At 42.9% G+C, this 21,484-nt stretch overlaps 1 protein-coding gene across 1 annotated transcript in view; it reads left to right on the top strand.

Moving 5' to 3' along the window:
* LOC105104257 (neuronal acetylcholine receptor subunit alpha-7) overlaps positions 1-21,484 on the top strand; it is a 105,105-nt gene that overhangs the window by 72,166 nt on the left and 11,455 nt on the right. Inside the window, exons 5-8 of the mRNA XM_064480498.1 lie at positions 13,527-13,606; positions 18,167-18,334; positions 19,313-19,507; positions 20,572-20,658. Of these exons, the coding sequence (XP_064336568.1) occupies positions 13,527-13,606; positions 18,167-18,334; positions 19,313-19,507; positions 20,572-20,658 (530 nt within the window). The remainder of the gene's footprint in view (positions 1-13,526; positions 13,607-18,166; positions 18,335-19,312; positions 19,508-20,571; positions 20,659-21,484) is intronic.

Here is a 21,484-nt window from a genome sequence, read left to right as displayed (position 1 = left end):
ATGGCATTCTTTCATTTTTTATGACTGAGTAATATTCCTTTGTGTGTGTGTATGTGTGTACCACAACTTCTTTATTCAGTCATCTGTCGATGGACATTTAGCTTGCTTCCATGTCTTGCTGTTGTAAACAATATTTGCTTTTGTTGATAATGTTTTTTCGGTCTCTGTGATTTGGTTGTCAGTCTGGAGTCCTCACTTGTCTCTGCTGATGGTGGTGGTGGTAGAGAATGGTTTTTTCCTTTGGTGTTTAGCTGAGGTGGGACTGTTACTTGGAAGTTTTCTCTTTCTGGCTGCCCTTTCCTGGTCATTTGCTGGGTGGAGCAGCCTTTGCTCAGGACGTTTGTTGTTGTTGGTGGTGTTTTGTCTGCACCTGTTGATGTTTCTCCAGTGCTCAGCTTGGAACATAAGAGACAAATGGAAAACCCAGGGACCTCATGACAGTCCTTCTGCCTTTTTCTCTGCATCTTCACCATTTCCTTATGTTTCTTTATATATTCTGTCTTAGTCACAGTGAATGGAGGTAATAGTGTATTATTCAACTTGAGCTGCCACAACAAAATACCATGCACTGGGCTTTTTTGTTTGTTTGTTTTTCTTTTTGTTTTTTTTCGCCAAGTAGATATTTATTTAGGGTAGAATCCCCTAGCCATTATATTTTATTTCTTATTTATTTATATACTGTGTTGTTTCCAGGAAGCTCTTAAAGTGACTTTAATGGATACATAAAAATGGAGACTTTTGTTTCTCCCATTTCTGGAGGCTGGAAGCCCAATATCAAGGAGCCAGCCAGCTCAGTTTCTGGTGAGAGCTCTCTTCCTGGCTTGTAGATGCTGCCTTCTCAGTGTGCCCTCATATGACAGAGAAAGAAAGAGAGACTATGAATATGAATTTCTTCCTATTCTTATAAAGCTACCAGTCCTATGGGATTAAGGCCTCAACCTTGTGATTACACTTAACCTTAATTACCCCCTTAAAGGCCCTATTTTCAAATATAGTCACGTTGATAGGGGGAGGTTAGGCCTTCAACGTATGGATTTTGTGGGGACACAGTTCAGTCTATGCAAATAATTTAAAAAGCATGTCTATTCTAGCCATAATGGAAAGTGTGAGCTCTAATTTTTATTCTATCAAAAATGGTAATAAGCGTATTTGTGCCTATAAAAATTTTAACCATATATTTCCCCAGGCAAAACATGAAATCTTTAAGGTTCTTAAATCCTCTTATCACATTTTGTGAAATTTCTTTCCAGACACGTTATACCAGCTTGGTTTACGCATAAAGAAAATTAGGTCCTTTGTGGTACATTCTATTAAAGCTAAGCCAAGTTTAATGTTTATAATTCATTGTTAACCTTTCTGGGTTTTTTTGGTTGAAATCCTTAGTATAATTTTAGGCGGGAAATCTTTGGATTAACTTCCTGAAGATAAAAACAATATTTTCGTTTTATAATTTTTAGGTTTTATTTATATTGCCATAGCAAGTGGTATTTTTGGAATGCATATGCTTATTTTATTTAGATATCATGTTTATTCAGATTAATGTTGATCAATTTCTTTACTATCTTCTGTCTAAAGGGGAAAGCTCCCTTAAAAAAAAACTAGTCTGGTCACTTTTCAGCCAGTGACTGGGAAACCTCAGGCTTAGACTTTGAGCCCCCCATTTATGTAAGAGGTTCCCAAGGTGGCCTTCGTGCTAAATCAGAGGTCACTGGGGCACACCTTGGGCACTTTCCCCTTTGTGTTTTCTTGTCAAAGTCACGTGTGAATTCCCACATGAGCCAGTCTTGGTGCAATAATAACACCAGTGGCAGAAGGCTCCCCCTTCTTCTGTGGGTGGGGGTGGTTAACCTCCTTTTGCCCCCTTTTTTTCATAGTTCTGGACAGAAGGGGCATCACAAGTTACATGGCTTAGAAATGGATAATTCATTTTTTCAAATTGACATATAGTCACTTTACAATGTTGTGTCAGTTTCCAGTGTACAGCATAATGTTTCAGTCATACATACATATATTTGTTTTCATGTTCTTTCTCATTTTAGGTTACTAAAAGATATTGAATATAGTTCTCTCTGCTATGCAATATTAACTTGTTGGTTTTCTATTTTGTATATAGTAGTTAGTGTCTGCAAATCTCATTTGCTTTCACTTCATGCACTTGTTCACATCCCTTAAGTGGGCTGCCCTGTCTGTGTTAGAGGGATGGAGGCCAGTGCTCTCCCCACCACGGAGCCCTGGGAGCTCTAGGAACAGTCCTGAGTCACAAAATCACTCACCCAAGGAGGCAGGAGGCAGAATGCGCCCTGCCCTCTCACCCAGACCAGGCTGGTGGCCTGGGGGAACGCCGCATTCTCTGAGAAGGGAGACTAGAGTAGCATCTTCTTCTCGGGGTGGGAGGATGAACATAAAGCTTGCTTGTTTTAGGCTGTGTGAGGGGATGCTCAGGGTCACAACCAGAGGCTCAGAGACAAGACTCATTCCAGTGGGTAGCATCTGGAAGCCTCGATGTGCCCTGCTGGAGCTCCGTGGGTGGCCAGTCAGTGTTTGAGTTTTTTGCAACCTGGCAAACAGCACAGTCTGCTGTGGTGGTCAGTGCCCAGGAGTGGGGGCTGGAAAGCTGAGGGGAGACACAGGGGTCTGCTCTCCCCTCCTCCTCCCCCTCCCCTTCTTCCACCAACACTGTTGCTGCCTGTTTGCCTCCTTTTATAAGAGTTTACAGAAAACATTACAGACAGAGACTGTCAAGGATGAAGGCATAAATACAGCAAGATGGAGCTCAAATAAAAACAATCACACGCAAACACAGAAACCCTGCTGAAGATGAGGTGAAAATTAAAATTAAAAAGAACATATAAAGAAACAGCATCTCACTTGGAACAAATATCAGCAAACACCACAAACAGCAGATCTGGATCTGAACTTTAGATAATAGAAGCAAATAAATCACTTAAAATAGTTAAACACAATTAAGAATTGAAAACGCAAGAAGAGAGCAAAATGCCCTTTAAAAAGCAGCTTTGACCAAAAAAAAAAAAAAAGTCAAGTAAAGTGAATAGAGATGAGGAACATAGCCATCAAAATTAAAACTTAGTGGAAGCATTGGAGGGGTCAGAGGAGATACAGTCGAAAGAGTAGAGGTGATTTCCTGGGTGAATCCTAGGCAGCTAAATAGGTGGAAAATGTGAAAGAACAGTGAACAGTTGCGGGAACATCTCAGACTTCTCAGGTGCTCTGTGTACCAGGTCCTGATCAAAACAGTTCACATTTATGTACAGCTTTTTTGAGAAGGGTACTGTTGTTATTCCTATTTTGCAAATAAGTTGAATATAGGAATTGTCAGAATAATAGCACAGTGTGTCTGAGGTCACACAGAAAGCAGAGATGGACGATGAATCCCACCCAGGAGAGACCCCACTCTTAACCCTGTGAGACGTGGAAAATGAGTTCCTATCAAACATAGGTGCCCCCGACACAGCAGCTGGTCTCAGACAAGGAAATGAGAGAAAGGATGTGGGAGAGGTGTTAAGAGATGATTTTCAGAAGGAAGATGAAATCGTGTCTCATGCACAGATATAAAAAATGAGCACACGTTAAAGAATGTATTTTAACTCACATGACATGAGAGAACCAGGCAAATGTTACAGCCAGTTAAAGGAAAAGTCAAACCAGGACAAATGCATATGAAATAAAGGGATGTCGAGATGAATTGTAAGCAGACAGAAAATGTGTTTATGGGGCGAGGGAAGTCAAATCATTACCGGTTAAATCACTCCTACACCACACATAATTTTTACGTCTATCAGCTGCCTACAGCTTACAGAGAGCTTCCAAATAGCTCAGACGTGGTAAGAAGCCTCAAGTGGCCAGTTCAGAACTGTGTGCCTATAGACGATGCAGTTTTCTGGTGAAATATGACTTTTTTCCTACAGAAGCCATGTTCCAAAAGAATGGCTGAGAATTTAATATCATTGATGAAAAACCTAAATGCTCAGATTCAGGAGATATCAGGAGTCTGAGGAAAGATTAATAATAAGAAATGTGCCCCTAGACATTTGTGCTAAAAGCTGTAGAATGCCCAAAGCTAAGGAGATGCTGGAAACAGTGAAAGAAAAAAAAGATAGTCTGCTACAAAGGGGTGTCAGACTGGCCACAGGCCTTTTAGAAGCAGTAGTACAATCCAGAAAATATGAGTATCTTTAAAGTTTGAGAGCAAATAATTGCCAACCTATAATTCTGTCCTGGCTAAATCCTTCTTTTTACAGGGGGGGCAAGATCAGGACATTTTCAGGAAAAGAAAGAGTAAAGAAGGTACCATGCAGAGTAAACTGGCATAATGAAACCACCAGAAATACAAGTATTAAAGAAACTACCAGAACATACATTTAGGAACAAGGTAGAGGAAGGAGTGGTGAGCAAAGCAATTGGTAAAAATTCGGGTAAATATAAGCAGTTTTGAACACATAATAATGATGATGAACTTGCAGGTGTGAAAACAAAGTGAGATGAAAAAATAAACAATTTCTGAGCATATGTAACAAATTTCACATACATGCACCTAATAAAATAGCTTTGAAACAAATGAAGGACAGTTGGTGGATAAATCCATAATTATGGTAGATTATAATTTTTTTAAAATAATTGATAGTTCAAGAAGGGAAAAATGTGTAAGAATATAGAACTACACGGTTAAGAAGCCTTATTAAGGTAGAGATACAGATATGAATAGACACAGATAAAGAGGTATCCTTGTTCTATTGAAAAAATACATACTTGGAGAACTAAGTATCCAAATGCGAATTAAAAAAAGAACTGTAAGTGTGTGAGTGCATGTGTGTCTGTATGTAGGGAGAAATACATAACCTTAAATGCTTACATTAGACATGATTTTAAAAGTAAAATTTGTGAATTACCAGCCCCAAGAAGTTGGAAAAAATAACGTTAAGTAAATAGAAGGAAGAATAAAGAAAAGTGTTGAAATTAATTAAATGAGAAAAAGAAGGTAGAAATCAAGAAGGAACAAGATGGTTTTAAAAAGAACTAGTAAAATGAACACAACTCAAGGAATAATTATCAAGAAATTAAAGAAGATAAAATATGTTTATTAGATATAAAAGAGGTTTATAACCACAGACGGCATTTTTAAAATAGTGAGGGCATTATGGACAACTTTATGCCAACAAATTTGGAAAGTTGGCCAGAATTTATTTTTTTCTAGGAAAATGCAAGCTGGTTTTAGACAAAGCAGAAAAAAATAGACAAGAAAATTGAATTAATGTATCTTTTAAAATATACTTTATTTTTTAGAGCAGTTTTAGATTCACAGTATAGTAGAGAGGGTTCAGAAGTTTCCCCCACTCCCCTGCTCCTAAATATGCACAGCCTCTCCCATTATGAACACCCCCACCAGAGTGGTATGTTTATTACAACTGATGAGCCCACATTTGCAAATATATATAGTTATCACTGAAAGTCCATAGTTTATGCTGGAATTCACTCTTGATGTTGTACATTCTGTGGGTGTAGACAAAGGTATAATAAGGTGTATCCACCATCATAGTAGCATACAGAAGAGTTTCACTGCCCTGAAAATCCTCTGTGCTCCATCTTTTCATTCCTTTCTTCCCCCAACTCCTGGAAACCTCAGAACTTTACTGTCTCCATAGTTTTGCCTGTTCCAGAATGTCATACAGTTGGAATCACAGTGTTTAGCCCTCACATTGGCTTTTTTCACTACTTAGTAATATGCATTTAAGCTTCCTCCAGGTCTTTTCATGACTTTATAGCTCATCTTGTTTTAGGACTAGATAACATTCCATTGTCTAGATATACCACAGTTTATTCATTCACCTACTCAGGAACATCTTGATTGGTTCCAAGTTTTGGCAGTTATGAATGAAGCTGCTGTATTTTTGTCTGGACATAAGTTTTCAATTCCTCTGGGTAAACTCCAAGGAGTGTGATTCCTCTGGGTAAACTCCTGGATTGTATGGTAAGAGGATGTTTAGTTTTGTAAGAAGCTGCCAAACTGTCTTTCAAAGTGGATGTTCCATTTTGCCAGTGTTGGATGAGAATTCCTTTTGCTCCACATCCTTGCCAGCATTTGGTGTTGTCAGTGTTGTGGATTTTGGCTATCTGGTAGGTATGCGGCAGTATCTGGTGGTTTTAATTTTCAGTTCCCTGATGACATAGGATGTGTAGCATCTTTTCCTATGCTTATTTGCCATCTCTGTATCTTCTTTGTTGAGATGTCTATTTCAAATTTTTGGCTTTTTTTTTTTTTCATTGGGTTGTTCTCTTATTCTTAAGGGTTATTTGTACATTTTGGATAGCAGTCTTTATCACGTGTCTTCTCTCAAAGATTTCCTGCTATTCTGAAGCTTGCCTCTTCATTCTCTTAATTGATAATGTTTCTAAAGAGAAATTTGAAAAAATGGGTTTTGCAGGCAAGATTCACCTAGCATACAGTATCACTTATAAGCATGTATATGTAAGTCTTAATTAAATTATTAACTCACTAAATCCAGCAATAATTTAAAAAAAACCATAACAAATATAGTTTTCTAATAAATATACAAGTTTTGTTTAACTTTGGAAAAATTTATTCATATAACTCATCTTATTAACAGAATGAAGGTGAAAAATTATATGATAATCTTGGTAGTTGGAGAAAAATCAATTGATAGTATTTAATACCTATTTATGAAATAGAAGAAAAATCATCTAACCTGATGTAAGGTCTTTACCAAAAGCTCATTTAATGCTGAAACATTACAAGTGTCTGTATGTGGAACAAAATAAAAATACCCATTGTATTCTCTTTAAAAATATCTAAATAATGATATGAATTTAAATAATAAGAAAAGTAAAAGAAAAAAATATTAAGGATCAGAAAAGAATAAACTAAATTACCATCATTCACAGACTTTATGAGTCTTTCACATTAAAAAAGAAAACTTTAGAGACTGTCTATACAAAATATGTTGGATACAAGACAAGTACAAAAATATTGGATATATTTCTTTACTTTTGCAACAGACAATTAGAAAATGTAATTTAACAAATTTTATTTCCAATATCTGCAGGTGTTTAAAAGTACCAATAAAAAAATTTAAGACCAAAACAAATAATGAGTTATATATTAATTTCTGGGAAAACTCTGTATTATAAAAATGTCAAATTTTCCCAAACTAGTCTGTAAATTTAATGTGATTCCAACTTAAGTCTCAACAAGATCTTCATGGGACTGGAAGTGTAGATCCTAGAACTTATAGTGATGAGTAAAGAGCCAGGATAGGTAAGATAAATTTTAAACAAAAGGACAAAATTTGGGGACTTGCCTGCCAAATACCAACATTTCAACATTTCCATTATGTTATAGTGATTAAGACAATGTACTGGGTCAGGAATAATCATATTAATCAGGGGACAAAATTGGGAGCCCAGAAACTTGACACATGCTATAATAACATTATCCCATGTTATTTATAACATTGTTATAATTCATCCAATGTTACATCTAACTGTTATAATCACATCCATGTTATATGCCATTTAACATGTAAATTGATGGATAAAGGAAGGATCTTGAATAGATTCTTCTAGAAACCTCCTGCTGATGCCTAGATGTCTGTCTGCCTCCTGGGATTTCTGAATGGTAGCGATGACCATGAAATTTCAGTTCTGCTGGAGACTTTTTGGTCATGGTCTGTGACAAGCCACATTGCTGTCTTTTTAACCTGTCCTTAACACTTTAGAAGAAAATACAAAACTAAATCCAACTATCCAGAGCAAGGACTTACTACTTTCTTTTGAAACCAAATTAATCTATTCTCTACAGACTTTTTCCCCCCTGAAATCTGGGCATCAGTGGTGTCTTAACATGTAATTGGCAGCTTCTTTTTTCTTTCTTAAGAGAATTTAAAATAAATGACTCCTTAGATCCACTGTCTTTTGAGGTAGATGGGTTTCCTCATTCTTTTTCATTTACTTTTTTTGTTCCAATAATTTAAATTTAATTTTATTATTTTTATTGAGCTATAACTGATATATATATATATACATAAATATATATATATAACACTGTATATGAGATAGATATATATAAAACAGTGTATAAGTTTATCCTGTATAATGTATTGATACATGTATGTATTGCAATATGATTACCGCTGTAGCATTAGCTGACACACATAATCACTATTTCTTTCTTGTGGTTGAACAATTAAGATCATTCTTGTCTCTTCTGCTCTTCCCTCTCTCTGTCTTTCGAGGACAATGTGTGCTCAGAGGGAATGGGTCTGATGGTGCAGGAAACCGTATTAACTACAGTCCTCACCTCATAGCCCACCTGGTGTGCTCTTGGCAGCAGCACGGTGCACCTGGAATCCTTCCCCTCATCCTTCAGCATTACCTGGACGCAGAGTCTTATTCTGGTGTCCTGCTGGGGGTTGGTCTTTCTGTGCTTCCTTGACAGCTAGTGGCCCTGTTTTCTCTCAGGGCGCTGAAGACTGGGCTCTGGAGTCAGGTGACTCCATTTCTGTGGATGGCATGGTCACTTTCTCTTTCCTGGCTTAAGGTTGAGCCCCTCCCTGCTCAGCAGTGGGGTTCCATGCTGCAAGGCCAGCTGAGCAGGGGCTGCACTGTGCTGGGACTGGAGGGCTGTGCTCCTAGGGACAGGAGCCCTTGCCAGGGGCAGGGCCAGGCGCTCTGTGAGACCCCAGGGATGGGGAGCAGGAAACAATCTTTGCCCAGGCCCCCAGGGTTCATGTGTGCGCCTTGGACTCTTCCTGCCTGTTCTACTACTAAAGTCTGAAAGCACAGTTCACAATCCCCTAAGGATGGGTCATTGGGTCCTGCAGACACAGCCACCAGAGGTTTGCTCTCCAGCCCCTGTCCTAGCCGTATTGCTTGGGGCAGTATCTCACTCACCCTGGATCCAGGCAAATCCCACCTTCACAAAGCCTCCCTCAGTCCAGTTTGCCTCCAGGTGTGTTATCCAACTACATCCTCTGCTGGGGATGCATCCACCCACCTTCCTCTCCACCTGTGAGCACTCTGCCCATCCTTAGAGCCCATCCAGATGTCCTCTACTCCTGACTACCCAACTCATAATGTTGGACCTGCACTTTTAATATTGGGGTTAAATATCCCTCCTCTGCATGGGCACTTTTCCTGCTGCCCTTTTGCCCCATCTGTGGTGTGGGGGGCCCAGAGTTCCCCTCACACCAAGTGCAAGCTCATTCATCCATTGCTAGCTGGACAAGGACCAAAGCAGCCAGAGAGAAGAGCTTTTGAGAGGAGTGAAGGGGCCATGTGCCCATGTCCTTGAGCTCTGAAGGCTTATCCATCTTCCAGAAGTCAAGAAAAAATATATACATTCAACCATTTTCTAACAGTTTAATGCAGAAAGTCTCAGATGCACACTGGAGCAGAAAGAAGAGTGACCCACCCCAGCCTCCAGGTGCTCAGTGTCTGCTGGCCTCAAGGCTGCGTTACTGTGCATCCTCAAGGTCACTGTCAGCTGGGGCCCGCTGGACATCACTGCGTGTAAACAGCCTGGTGTTGTCACCTGGCAGGTCTTTGAAGTGGTTTTGGTCACTCACGTTTCTCAGGCACTTCATCCCCTGCCTGTTTTCAGACTCAGCTTTTTAGCAACAGAGCCCCTTTTCAAACAAACCTTATCTCCAACCCTGATGGATGGTCAAAACAGATGAAGTGGTATTGGCTCATAATTACTACCAGAGTTTACTTTTATATCATTTACATATGAAGTCAATTTGCCAATGGGAAAGAACCCTAAAACTTCCATAATGAATATGACGATTTACATTTTTATAATGATGACAGTGGTCCACTTCCTCTTATTGCAACAGTCCTTTTAGGTTGAACCATCTTCAGAAACCACTGGGTCACACAGGTAAGCTGTTGCTATGGTAACAGATTTTTATCTTGTTTTTACCCATTTGCCTTGTGATCTCAAGAGTCTCTCGAATTAAATTGATCCAAGTCCATGGAGAAAGAGCTGTAGGAAATTTTTTTCTTTCAGAATCGAATGACTAACAGATGCTCACAGTCTTTATTATAAGTAAAAATCAGACAAGACACCCAAGCTTAAAATAAGCAAAACTCTGCAAGCACTGCACTGTGCTTTCTGCTGCTGCTGCTGCTACAGAGATGGGAACGGGGCCAAGTCAGATGCAGATTCTGTGCTGGGATTGTAGGATCGAACGTGAATTTTGTAAAAGAGGAGTGCAAAACTGAAATCTTACCAGGCGACTCATTTCCAAGAGTTTCAAATACATGCAGTCATGGCAAGAGGAGTTTTAGCTTCACTTTCACCAGAGTAGTTGTTAAACAGGTCAAAATACCAGTGTATGAATTAATACACTGATAGTGTCTGAAGAGTTAAAATTTTGTGAGCAGTCATTTGAGAATGTTTGAAACTGCTGTTAGCATTTTGAAGCACAAGGAAAGAAAATATTGGAATCAAATGTTTGCAGGAACCTCAAAGCATCTCTGCAGAGTATCAGGGGTCCACAGATCCTAATTTAAAAATCACAGTAAAATCCAGGGTGAGTTTGTGAAGGTCCACGTTCTTAGCTATTTGGTGCCCAGTCACTGTTTATGTCTCATTAAGTCTCATTAAGACAGTCGGGTCCAGACTGCATCCTGCCTCATCCTCTCTCCTGAGTGTGTTTGGAAGTGAGGGGATGCTCATATCCTTTTTACTCTCAGATGATTATCTATCTGTGATGTCTCAGTCTCCCTCCATGCCCTCTGTCTTTAAGCTTCATCACATTTTAGTTTCATATTCAAACCATGACTTTCTTGTACAGTTTTTTTTTTTTCCCTGAAGTTTCCAGTGCTTTTTTTTTTTTTTTTTTTAAAGATTTTTTAAAAAGCCATGTGTCCTTAATCAAATCCATGGTGTTTTTCATGGTTGTTATTCTCTTCACTGGTCTGAATCCTCATCACTCTCTTCAGACACCACCCATATCTTGCTGTAATTTGGAAACCACCCCTGTTTCTAGACCCACTGCACAGCTCATCAGGAAAATCCCTTCTCTAGACCTTTAGGTTTAGTTTGAAAGCTTATTTCTTCTTTCTTAGTATTCACCCTTTGTTTTTCTGGAGCTGATCCTCAAGTCCATGACCAAGAAAATATACATGGAAAACAAGCTGACACCTTCGCATTCTTGAAAATACCTCTGATTGCCTCCATGCTGGAGTGGTTTCTTTCAGCTCTAGAATTTCTCTGTGTGATTCTGTTACCGAGTCCAAACTTATTCTGCTTACTGTGTGACAGTCCAGTAAATCCAATAAATCAGGAGACGAGGTGTTGGAACAAGGAATAGCAACTTTATTCAGAAAGACATTAGAGTCAGAAGATGGCAGACTAATGTCCTGGAGAACAATCTTCCCCAAGTCAGAATTCAGGCTATTTTTATGTTAAAAAGGGGAGGGGTTGCTGTTGGTTGTTGCAAACTTCTTGGTGTTAGAATCCTTAGTTGTTGCAGCTGTCCACATAGGTCAGGTCACAATGTTTCTGTAAACCTCAAACAAGACAAATGTTACTCTCTGTTCTACAACTTTTTATCTCTATATGAATCAAAAAGTAACACCTTTCAAAATCAGAGCCTTGGGAATGGTCTTTCCTGTCTATTTCAGGCTCAAGGCAACATACTTTTACAGAAGGTGCAGAACCAGCAGGACTAAGTCCAGGAAACAGAACACAGGGTTAGAGCCAAAGGGACAGATCTAATGTGGAGTCAGATTTGTTCTTTCTTCCCTGTTACAACTCCTCTCCCCTCCCCTCTCCCTGATGTCTCTTCTGCTTCTGTTGAGTGAGGTCCCCTGGCCTTTACTCTGAGGTCTTTGTCCTTTCTGTCTTGCATTTTTTCTTCTCAGTGATTCTTAACAGCCAAACTTCCCACCCACTTATAAAGACGTGTTTCAGAGACCATATTTTAACTTCCAGGTTGTCCTTTGTTTTTCTAAATGCAATATCCACTTGAATTTTTGTGAGGGTATTGCTTTTTTAAGAGGTAATTTTTCATTCCTTTCATTGACTGTTTCTTCTTGGATGCTTTCTGCCTCTGTCCTTGGTTGTGCGTCTCACATGGAAGGCTGTCTTCAAACATCTTACAGTTGTGATTGTCCCAGTTAGAGGACATCGGTGCCAGAAAGGCTGTGGAGGCTCCATTGACATGGGTGGCCCTGAGCAGAGGTCCTCCAGTCCCCAGAATGAAGGGAACCTAACTTGTGGTGCTGCCACCTTGGCTGGCTGCCTACCTGTTCTTGAGGCATGGGAACTTTTTTATTTATGTGCAGGGCGATGTTTTAAGGATATGTTTTAATCAGGTAAGATGAAGACACAGAAATGATGGTCAGGAAGGAAGGAAATTTATACTCAACAGTTCCCTAGAAACAGAAGCAGGGCTCACTGTGCAGGGCCACATGGGGAAATACGGGGGTCGGTCAGAAGGAAGAGGGCATGAGGGGGAAACGTAGTCCAAAGCTTTTATTGTCATTTCCATGGAATGGAACTGGGGAGGCTGGGTAAACAGGACTAGGACTGGGAATACTTTCGGTAGGCTCTGGTGCATATGGGCTGTCCTTGCTTGTCTGACGCCTGGCCCTGGGGTGATTAGGGCAAGTGGATGGTGGCCTGGAGGGTGAGAGCCCCGTGAAGGAGGTGATTGGTTGGTTTGCATTTGGGACACATGCTTATGAATGAGTCATTTGCTATCTTTAGGAATTGGCTGACCTGGGGCAGGGGTTCAGGGTGGGGACAGTTCCTCCAGGGTTAGCAAGGTCCCAGATGTCAAAGACATGGATAACAAGGGATGTTGGTCTTAATTGTGTTTTCTTCCTGTTCTATGGCCTTCCCCTTTTCCAGGGTGGTAATTCCAGGCTACAGGAGATCCTGACTATGGGCAGGGAGTGGGGATAGGGTACATCCAAATGTGATGGATCTGATTCTGCTGTCTCCACCTGCCCTCCTCTAATCATGGAGCCTGGTACCCCACCATGGTGCCCAGCTCCCTCCTGCACCTGTCATGTCAGTCATTCAAGATGGATTTGTCAAGTACCAACCGAGCTTTGTGCTCATTCAAAGGGCTGGAACTAGAGCTTTGAACACAGAGGGTTCAGACTCCACCCTCCCAGGCTGAGAGGGGTGCTGGACTTCCACCCACTCTCTCTCCTGCAGATAGATTGAAATTTCTCAGGGGCTGATGGCCTCCTAAGTTGTCTTTTAACTCTCATTTCTGCTAAGAGCTTTATATCCATATGGGGAAAATCAGAGTTCATATGAAACAAGGGGATGGCCATTGATTCCTGCCCTCTGTGCTCTGGGAAGACCTTCCAGGTCAGCTGCAGATGGGGCTCTCAGACCACGGCCGGCTGTTCCATCTGCCAGCAGCAGCCCATCTCAGAGCTGCTCGGACTGCAGTCACAACAGCCCTAGGGGCACTGGGAAGCCCACTGCCTGGCAGCGGTGGCTCACGAGATCCTTGTCCTGTTTCTAGTGCTGATGAGCGGTTTGATGCCACGTTCCACACCAATGTGTTGGTGAATTCTTCTGGGCACTGCCAGTACCTCCCTCCAGGTAAGGTCCGCTCCCTTTGTCTCCTGCAGTTAGATGGAGTGCGGGGGTGGGGGTGCTGTCCCCAGGGCACTCACGGGAGCAGCGGGCCAGCTCTGTGGTCTGGGCATCCTTTGCCGCCTTCACACCTACCACTCCTCCTCCTCTGCCTGCACATCTTCCCTGAACATGACAGTGCCATCTTCCTCTTTTTCGTCTTGGGATCCCAGCTCAAGCTGTCTTTGCCACCGGGTGTCCTGTGTCCTTATTGTCTGTTGTGTGTTCCTTAAAGTTCAGCCACCACTGAAGCATCTCCCTTGTCAGGTCATCTCCACTCCCCTGACAACCTCCAGGCCACATCCTGCACCGCAGTCCCCGTTTCCCTTCCTGCCACACCGGGTACCTTGGCAGGTGCTGCCCTCCAGGTGCAGGGGTTGGGGAGATGGTGAACCTGTGGACTGGCTTCCTGAGTGTGTACTTGGGAGAGCACTTTCTTTTAGATGTGAGACCAAGTGTTTTCAAAGGGGCTCATCAGTGATTTCTTGCTGAAAGACCATTCCTTCCCAAACCACTGATGGCTGATCTTCCTGGGACGGAATCTCTTCCCACCAGCCCAGTCACTGTGGTCAGTTCCCAGGAGGCTGGGCTGCTCACTTAGTAACCTGCACGATGGGAAATCGGGCTTCGTGGCCTCGAGGGTTTTAACAATCTTTTAGATGATTTTTCACGTGTTCTTTTCCAGGATGATTACCCCACTGCAACTGTTTCTTTAACTTTCTGCTCTCAGGCAACCTGCAGCCATCTCCCATCTCGCCACCTCCACACACACCACACACACACCACACACATCTCCCCACCACATCCACACACTCACCACACACAGATGCAAACACACATGTACACCCACATACACACACATCACCCACCAGACACATACATACGCACACAACACCACACATTATACACATCACACCCTGCCTCCATGCTCTGCCTCCTTAGGGGTCCCTGAGCCTCCCACAGGTGGTCTGTGTGTAACTCACCTTAGAACCACCGGTCCTCACCCTGGGGCCGGGCCCATGTGTGGATAAACGTGTGCTGAGTGATCAAACCCGCACAGGCAGACACCATCCGCTCTTGTCTCTGGATTTTTGGTTTTTTTGTCTGAAAGCCTGTGCTTCCTTGCTACTCCCCTGGCCCTTCTCCCCTCCCATGGCCACACATGTCTTCGTCCTAACATCCTCCAGGAGGAGTCTTCCACCACAATCACGTTTTTGTCCCCAGGCTCGAAATTTGCAGCTTCTCTCACCAGAGCTCTTTAGGACAAAGACCTCCAGTAGTCACCAGTGTAGGAGAACCTGGTGCTGTGGGTTGCTTTGCAGGCAGGGGCTATTTTCAGCCACAGGAGCAGCAGTCCTGACCCCCGAGCTGCCTGTGTCCGGCAGTCCTCAGGGCTCCATGCCTGCACTCCAGCCTCCACTGGGAGGGGCATTGTGCTTTGACTGTGGGAGTCTCCCCTCCCCTGGTCGGGGGAGCACAGTGCCGTCTGGTTCCCAGCAGCCAGCCTGTACCCGGGCAGTGCAGACCTGGTCTAGGAAGCGGCCCTGCTCGCACAACTAAACACAGGCAAAAGGCATTTCAGGTGCAAGCTTGGTCACAAAATGACTTTTTTCCCTTTTCATATTTTAAAATTTTTAACAACTTTATGGAGGTACAAGTTCCGTATCATACAATTTACCCATTTCAGGTGCGGGATTCCATGATTTTTAGTAAAGGCACAGGGCTGCACCACCATGGCTACCATCCAGGTCTAAAGCATTTTCCATCACCCGCCAAAGATCCCTTTTGCCTTTTTGCAGCTACTCCCCACCCTCAGGCCAGCCCTGGGTAACCAGTGATCTGCTTTCTATCCCTAGAGAGTCTCTTTCTCTGGTCATCTCATTAAAATGGAATAATCCAGTTATAGAGGTGTGTTTTCTACAAGCAGTGTGAGTTTGGGGGAAATCCAACCCATTAATGGGAAGGCAGTGTCTATAATGATGTCCAGAGTCCAGTGGACATTGGATATAATGCTGCAAATTCTGTTTAAAGGAACTTGAGGAGATAGGAAGTTTATTATCCTTTCACAATTTGGCTGTGGGTGAGGGGTTCATGTCTGCAATGCTATTGAGTCCTTCCTCCACTTATGTTTTTAAATTTGGTAGCAGAAATTGACAGAGTGCCTGCCCTGTCCCCATGAGCACTGGCACCCTTAGTGTTTTATGTCATCATTGCTTTCTGGTCCTTCTCTGGGCAGAGAGGTACACGTGGACACAAATGGCTGCAGTGGGCTTATCTGTTCTCCTCCCAGTGACCAGCTGGGAAATTCACCTCCCACTTGTCTTGTCTCTCTTTTCAGTAGAAATGCTAGCTTTTGCCCAGACACCATCTCTGCAACTTAAACTTATCAGTCCTTGTTCTGTTCCTAGACACCTACACCCCAATGTTCATAGCAGCACTGTTTACAATAGCCAAGACATGGAAACAGCCTAAATGTCCATCAACAGATGACTGGATAAAGAAGATGTGGTATATTTATACAATGGGATACTATTCAGCCATAAAAAACTGACAACATAATGCCATTTGCAGCAATTGGATGTCCCTGGAGAATGTCATTCTAAGTGAAGTAAGCCAGAAAGAGAAAGAAAAATACCATATGAGATTGCTCATATGTGGAATCTAAAAAAAAGAAATGAACATAAATACAAAACGGAAACAGACTCATAGACATAGAATACAAACTTGTGGTTGCCAGAGGGGGCAGGGGGTGGGAAGGTACGGACTGTGAGTTCAAAATTTGTAAATACTGACAGGCATATGCAGAATAGATAAGTAAGATTATACTGTATAGCACAGGGAAATATATACAAGATCTTGTGGTAGCTCACAGTGAAAAGAATTGTGACAATGACTATATGTATGTCCATGTATCACTGAAAAATTGTGCTCTACACTGGAATGTGACACAACATTGTAAAATGACTATAACAATAAGAAAAGTGTTTTAAAAAAAGAAAGAAACACTTCAAAATAGAATTGAAACTAATTAAAAATATATTCCACATTTATTTCTAGATAACCAAGGATTTTTCTCAATTTTTAACCTAAAGAAAATGCTCACCCCACTCTTCACCAAAGACAGAAACACACACACAGAGACACACACACACACACCCCTTTCTGATTCTGTTTCTAAGCTCTTTATCATTTTTATCAGCTTCTCTGGGATTTTTTTTACGTTCTTTACTTTTATCATTTAGAATTTGAAGATGCACGTTCAAGGCCAGAGCAGGTTTACAGAACTTCTGATTCTCTGCACAGAAATCCCACAGAACAGAGAATGTTGGTTTAGTCTGGGAATTTTAAAAGACAGTAATGCTTCTGCTGAACTTCTCTAGAGATTTTTCCAAAAAATACCCAGCTTGTCCAGGGCAGGTCTAGCTGAAGGCTAGGGCTGAAGTCCTCTCAGGTCACACCAGGTGAGAGGCCCTGATGTCCACACTGCCTATTCCTGAAAGGAGCACGGCTGAGCCAGAAGGATGTGTGCCCAGCACTGATCATGAGATGTGCAGATCATCAGATGCACGGCGGCGTTTAACCCGCCGGCCCTTTATCAGGCCAGCAAGCTTTTCTCTCCATGAAGAGTAGGCTTTGTGTATGATGAACAATGCATGAGATGGAGACCAAGAGATTGCTGTGCATTTATTTTTTTATTTTTAATTTTTCCAGCATCATGGAGATAAAGTTGACAAATAAAACTGTAATGTATATATGTATACGTATATATTGTGAAATCATTTCTTTTCACAATCAGGTTATTTAACACATTCAGCATCTCACCTAGTTACCTGCTATTCTCTTAGCAGACTTCAAGTATACAATATTATTAACTGCAGTCACCATGCTGGTCATTAGATCCTCAAAACGAATCCATCTTAGAACTGAAAGTTTATGCCCTTTGATCAACCTGTCTCCGATGTCCTCCACCCTCCAGCCCTTGGCAACCACCATTCTACTCTCTGTTTCTACAAGTTCAACTTTTTTTTTTCTTCAAATCCTGCCTATAAGTCATATTTTACAGTATCTGTCTTTCTGTGTCTGGCTTATTTCACTGAGCATAATGCCCTCCAGACTTACCCATGCCATTGCAAATGGCAGAATTTCCGTCTTTTAAAGGCTGAGTGATATTCCATATAATGCATATAAATAAATATTTATCTGTTTATCTGTCAACAATCACTCAGATTGCTACCATGTCTTAGCTATTACGAGTAATGCTGGGTGCATTTCTGACAATATGGTACAGTAGTGACATGGGTGCAAATATCTCTTTGAGGTACGGATTTTCTTTCCTTAGACTCTATTCCCAGGAGTGAGATTGCTGGATCAGATGGTAGTTCTATTTTTAATTTTTTGAGGAGCCCACGTACTTGTTTCCATAGTGGCTGCGCCAGTCTGCATTCCCACCAACAGTGTGAGACTGCTGTGTATTTAAAGCACGTCTCAGCCAGCGCCCGTTTCGGTCTGTTTCTGTTGCCCGCACAGGCATATTCAAGAGCTCCTGCTACATCGACGTGCGCTGGTTCCCCTTTGACGTGCAGCAGTGCAAGCTGAAGTTCGGGTCCTGGTCTTACGGAGGGTGGTCCTTGGATCTACAGATGCAGGAGGCAGACATCAGTGGCTATATCCCAAATGGAGAATGGGACCTTGTGGGTAAGCCCCGCAGAGACGTGACTCTAGCAGCCTAGAAGGAAGCTGCTTTATTCCTGGGCCAGCTTGAAAAGTTTGGGATTTTCCACTCTGCTTTTCAGCATGAGCAGGCACTAAACCCTGTAGCATTCTCTGTGATTTACTGAGAACTCTAGGGTGAAAAACAAACAAACAAAAAAAAAACAATTAGAAAATTACGAGTTTTCCATGAGGAACTTGCAGCTGTGGTAAGGTCACATTTAAAAAAGTCAGTGCCAGGATAGACATCCCAGTGTTACTGGAATCTGCACCATCCCTAAAAACTAGGTGGGACAGCAAACCACAGGGAGTCTACACTGGATGGTATTAAATAGAAAAACAAGCACTGCATTTATAACGGGGTTGAGTTTACAATGTATTATGTATAATCACGGTGTCTTAGTCCGTCTGGGCAGCTATAACAGAATATCGTAGATCGGGTGGCTTATAGACAACAGAGATTTATTTCTCATAGTTTGGAGGCTGGGAGTCCAGGGTCAAGACACTGGAGATTCGGTGTCTGGTGAGGACCTGCTTCCTGGTTCATAGACGGCATCTTCAGGCTGTGTCTTCACCTGGTGGATGGGACTGGGGGCTCTCTGGGGTCCTTTTTATAAGGGTGCTAATCCCACTCATAGGGGCTCCACTCTTATGACCTCATCACCTCCCCAAGGCCCCACCTTCAGATACCGTCACTTGGGTGGAGGGGGTTAGGATTTCAACATATGAATTTTGGGGACACAGTCTATAACACGTGCAATTCCAATACATTAAAAAACTGCCAATTTGTTCAAATATCACTGAGATACTCTTAAATAAACATAGTAAACCAAAAGCTGTTACTCAATTAGCCAGTGTTTTCGCACTTAGCAAATCCCATGGCTCTGTGTATGTGTTGTAACTCCTTAAAGTAAATGGAGTAATTTTGTTCAGTGGTGGTTCCTTCCTCCCCCCAAAACAAAGGAATCCCAGGCAAGCGGAGTGAGAAGTTTTACGAGTGCTGCAAAGAGCCATACCCCGACGTGACGTTCACGGTCACCATCCGCCGCAGGACCCTCTACTATGGTCTCAACCTGCTCATCCCCTGTGTGCTCATCTCAGCCCTGGCCCTTCTTGTCTTCTTGCTCCCTGCAGACTCCGGGGAGAAAATCTCCCTTGGTGAGTATGGAGTCGGAGCTGGGCTGGAAGGCACCTACCCTGAGGGCAGCTCTGGAGGGCTCCCTGTAGGCAGTGGTCAGGGCTCTAGTGCAGAGAGGTCGCAGGACCACTGTTCAGGGCATCTCAGCCCAGGGAGGCTCCCTGATACAGCCCTGTGCTGGATGGCCGTGCCCTCCTGAGAGTCCACGGACTCCTCTGATGCTGCACAGAGGATGGGGATGTCCAGGAAGGTACCAGTTCTTCATGGAGGGCCCTGTGCCTTCCACGCTCCTGCCACCCTACCCCACATCTCCATGCCAACCAACCAGCATCCGTTGTGGGCTGGATGCAGTTTAGTTTCATCCAGTACCAGCTTTCATTTAGATATCGCAGTATGTGGGTAATTCCTTATGATCATCCAGTAGAAAGGTGAGAAAACTACAGTTTAGACTGGCAAAATTAGTCCTTCAACAGCTCAGAGGGTTACTAAAGATCATATTTGGTGCCTGTAGAAATCATTCTCTTTTGCTTTTTTTTCTTTTAGTGGTGGCACTGTGAATGAACCCAGGACCTTGTGCATGCTAAGCACATGCTCTACCACTGAGCTGCTACCTTCCCTCCCAGAAATCATTCTCAGCCCCACAACCTTGACCACAAGGCTGGGGCACATTAAATGACTTGTCCATGGGCACACAGCTAGTAAACAGTAGAGTCAAAACCAAAAGTCAGGCCTTCAAACCACATTTTCTTTTTCCCCCTACATGAAACTATGTCTCAACACTAATGTAATAAAGGAAAGGTGAGATCTGTGTGCTCAGATTCACAATCCATTTTGCATTGTTCTTCTAAAGTTCTGGCTCCTAAGTTCACCTCCCCAGTAACTCCTCTGGGACTCTGGTGAATGACGTGGACTGTCCCCAGAAAAATGCCCATTCCCATAAAGAGAGAAAACCAGGCACTGGGTTTCAGTAATGTCCTGTCTACCACTGCCCCTCCTCCAACACCTCCTTTGGCTCTCAGGCCGGATGGGATTCAGGCCTTATTGTCTGTTCTGTCTCAGGTGTCCCTGTGTGTCTGTGTTTCAGGGATCACAGTTTTGCTCTCCCTGACCGTCTTCATGCTGCTGGTGGCTGAGATCATGCCTGCAACGTCTGACTCAGTCCCCTTGATAGGTAAGCAGGCATCTGGCTCCTCTAAAGACAGGAGCTTAGAGAGCGCCTGGGGTTTCCTAGCACAGGCAAAGAGCAGAAACACGTCCTCCAGGGCTCTGGAGAGCTGCCTGGCCCCCTTTTCCTGTTGTCATGTGATGATCTGCTATAGCTACTCAGAGTGACCCATGGCCTCTGCTCACCTGGGCACATGTAAGGGGAGGATGGGTCTGGCTTTGTGGTGTGGCTCTGCAATGCAGAAATGGCCCACCTTCCTCCCACAATCCTCCCTCTCCCAATTGTTATGGAGCTGGAGATTTTTACCATTAGAGATTCATTGTTTTATCTTGAGTTGCTGTTTTTTCACAAATTCTTTGTCACACTTTAAGCCTTAGCCACTGTTTCCTGAGATGACTCAATGTTGCAGTATAAAGTTCAAGCTTGTGAGGGTAGGTGAACAGGACAAACGTGTTTCGGCCAAGGGTTGGGCTGTGTCCCACAGGCCTGCAAGCCCTGTATTTGCCCAGCCTCAAGACCAAAGAAAGAGCCCAGAGTCAGAAACAGAGACATGAATAGTTTAATAGATGGGTGATCTTACATATCTGAAGCAAAAGGGACCTGGAGCAGCACCCCACCATGGACGGCAGACAGCAGAGGGCAGGCAGGGCACGGGAGCAGTAGCCTCCGCTCGCTGGGGAAGAGAGAGACCAGTTAGCGGGGGATTGATGTCGTTGGTCCATCGGTTACCAGGGAAACCAGCAGAGGGGCACAGCCCCTCAGGCTAAGTACCTTCATGGGGCAGAGGTCTTCCCTTTGTTAAACTATCAAAGGGGAGCCTTTCTGATGGATA

This window comes from Camelus dromedarius, chromosome 29 (assembly GCF_036321535.1).
Source record: "Camelus dromedarius isolate mCamDro1 chromosome 29, mCamDro1.pat, whole genome shotgun sequence".
NCBI classification, from domain to species: Eukaryota; Metazoa; Chordata; class Mammalia; order Artiodactyla; family Camelidae; genus Camelus; species Camelus dromedarius.
Note: the sequence above shows the minus strand (reverse complement) of the source record. Positions and strands in the feature narration are given on the sequence as shown.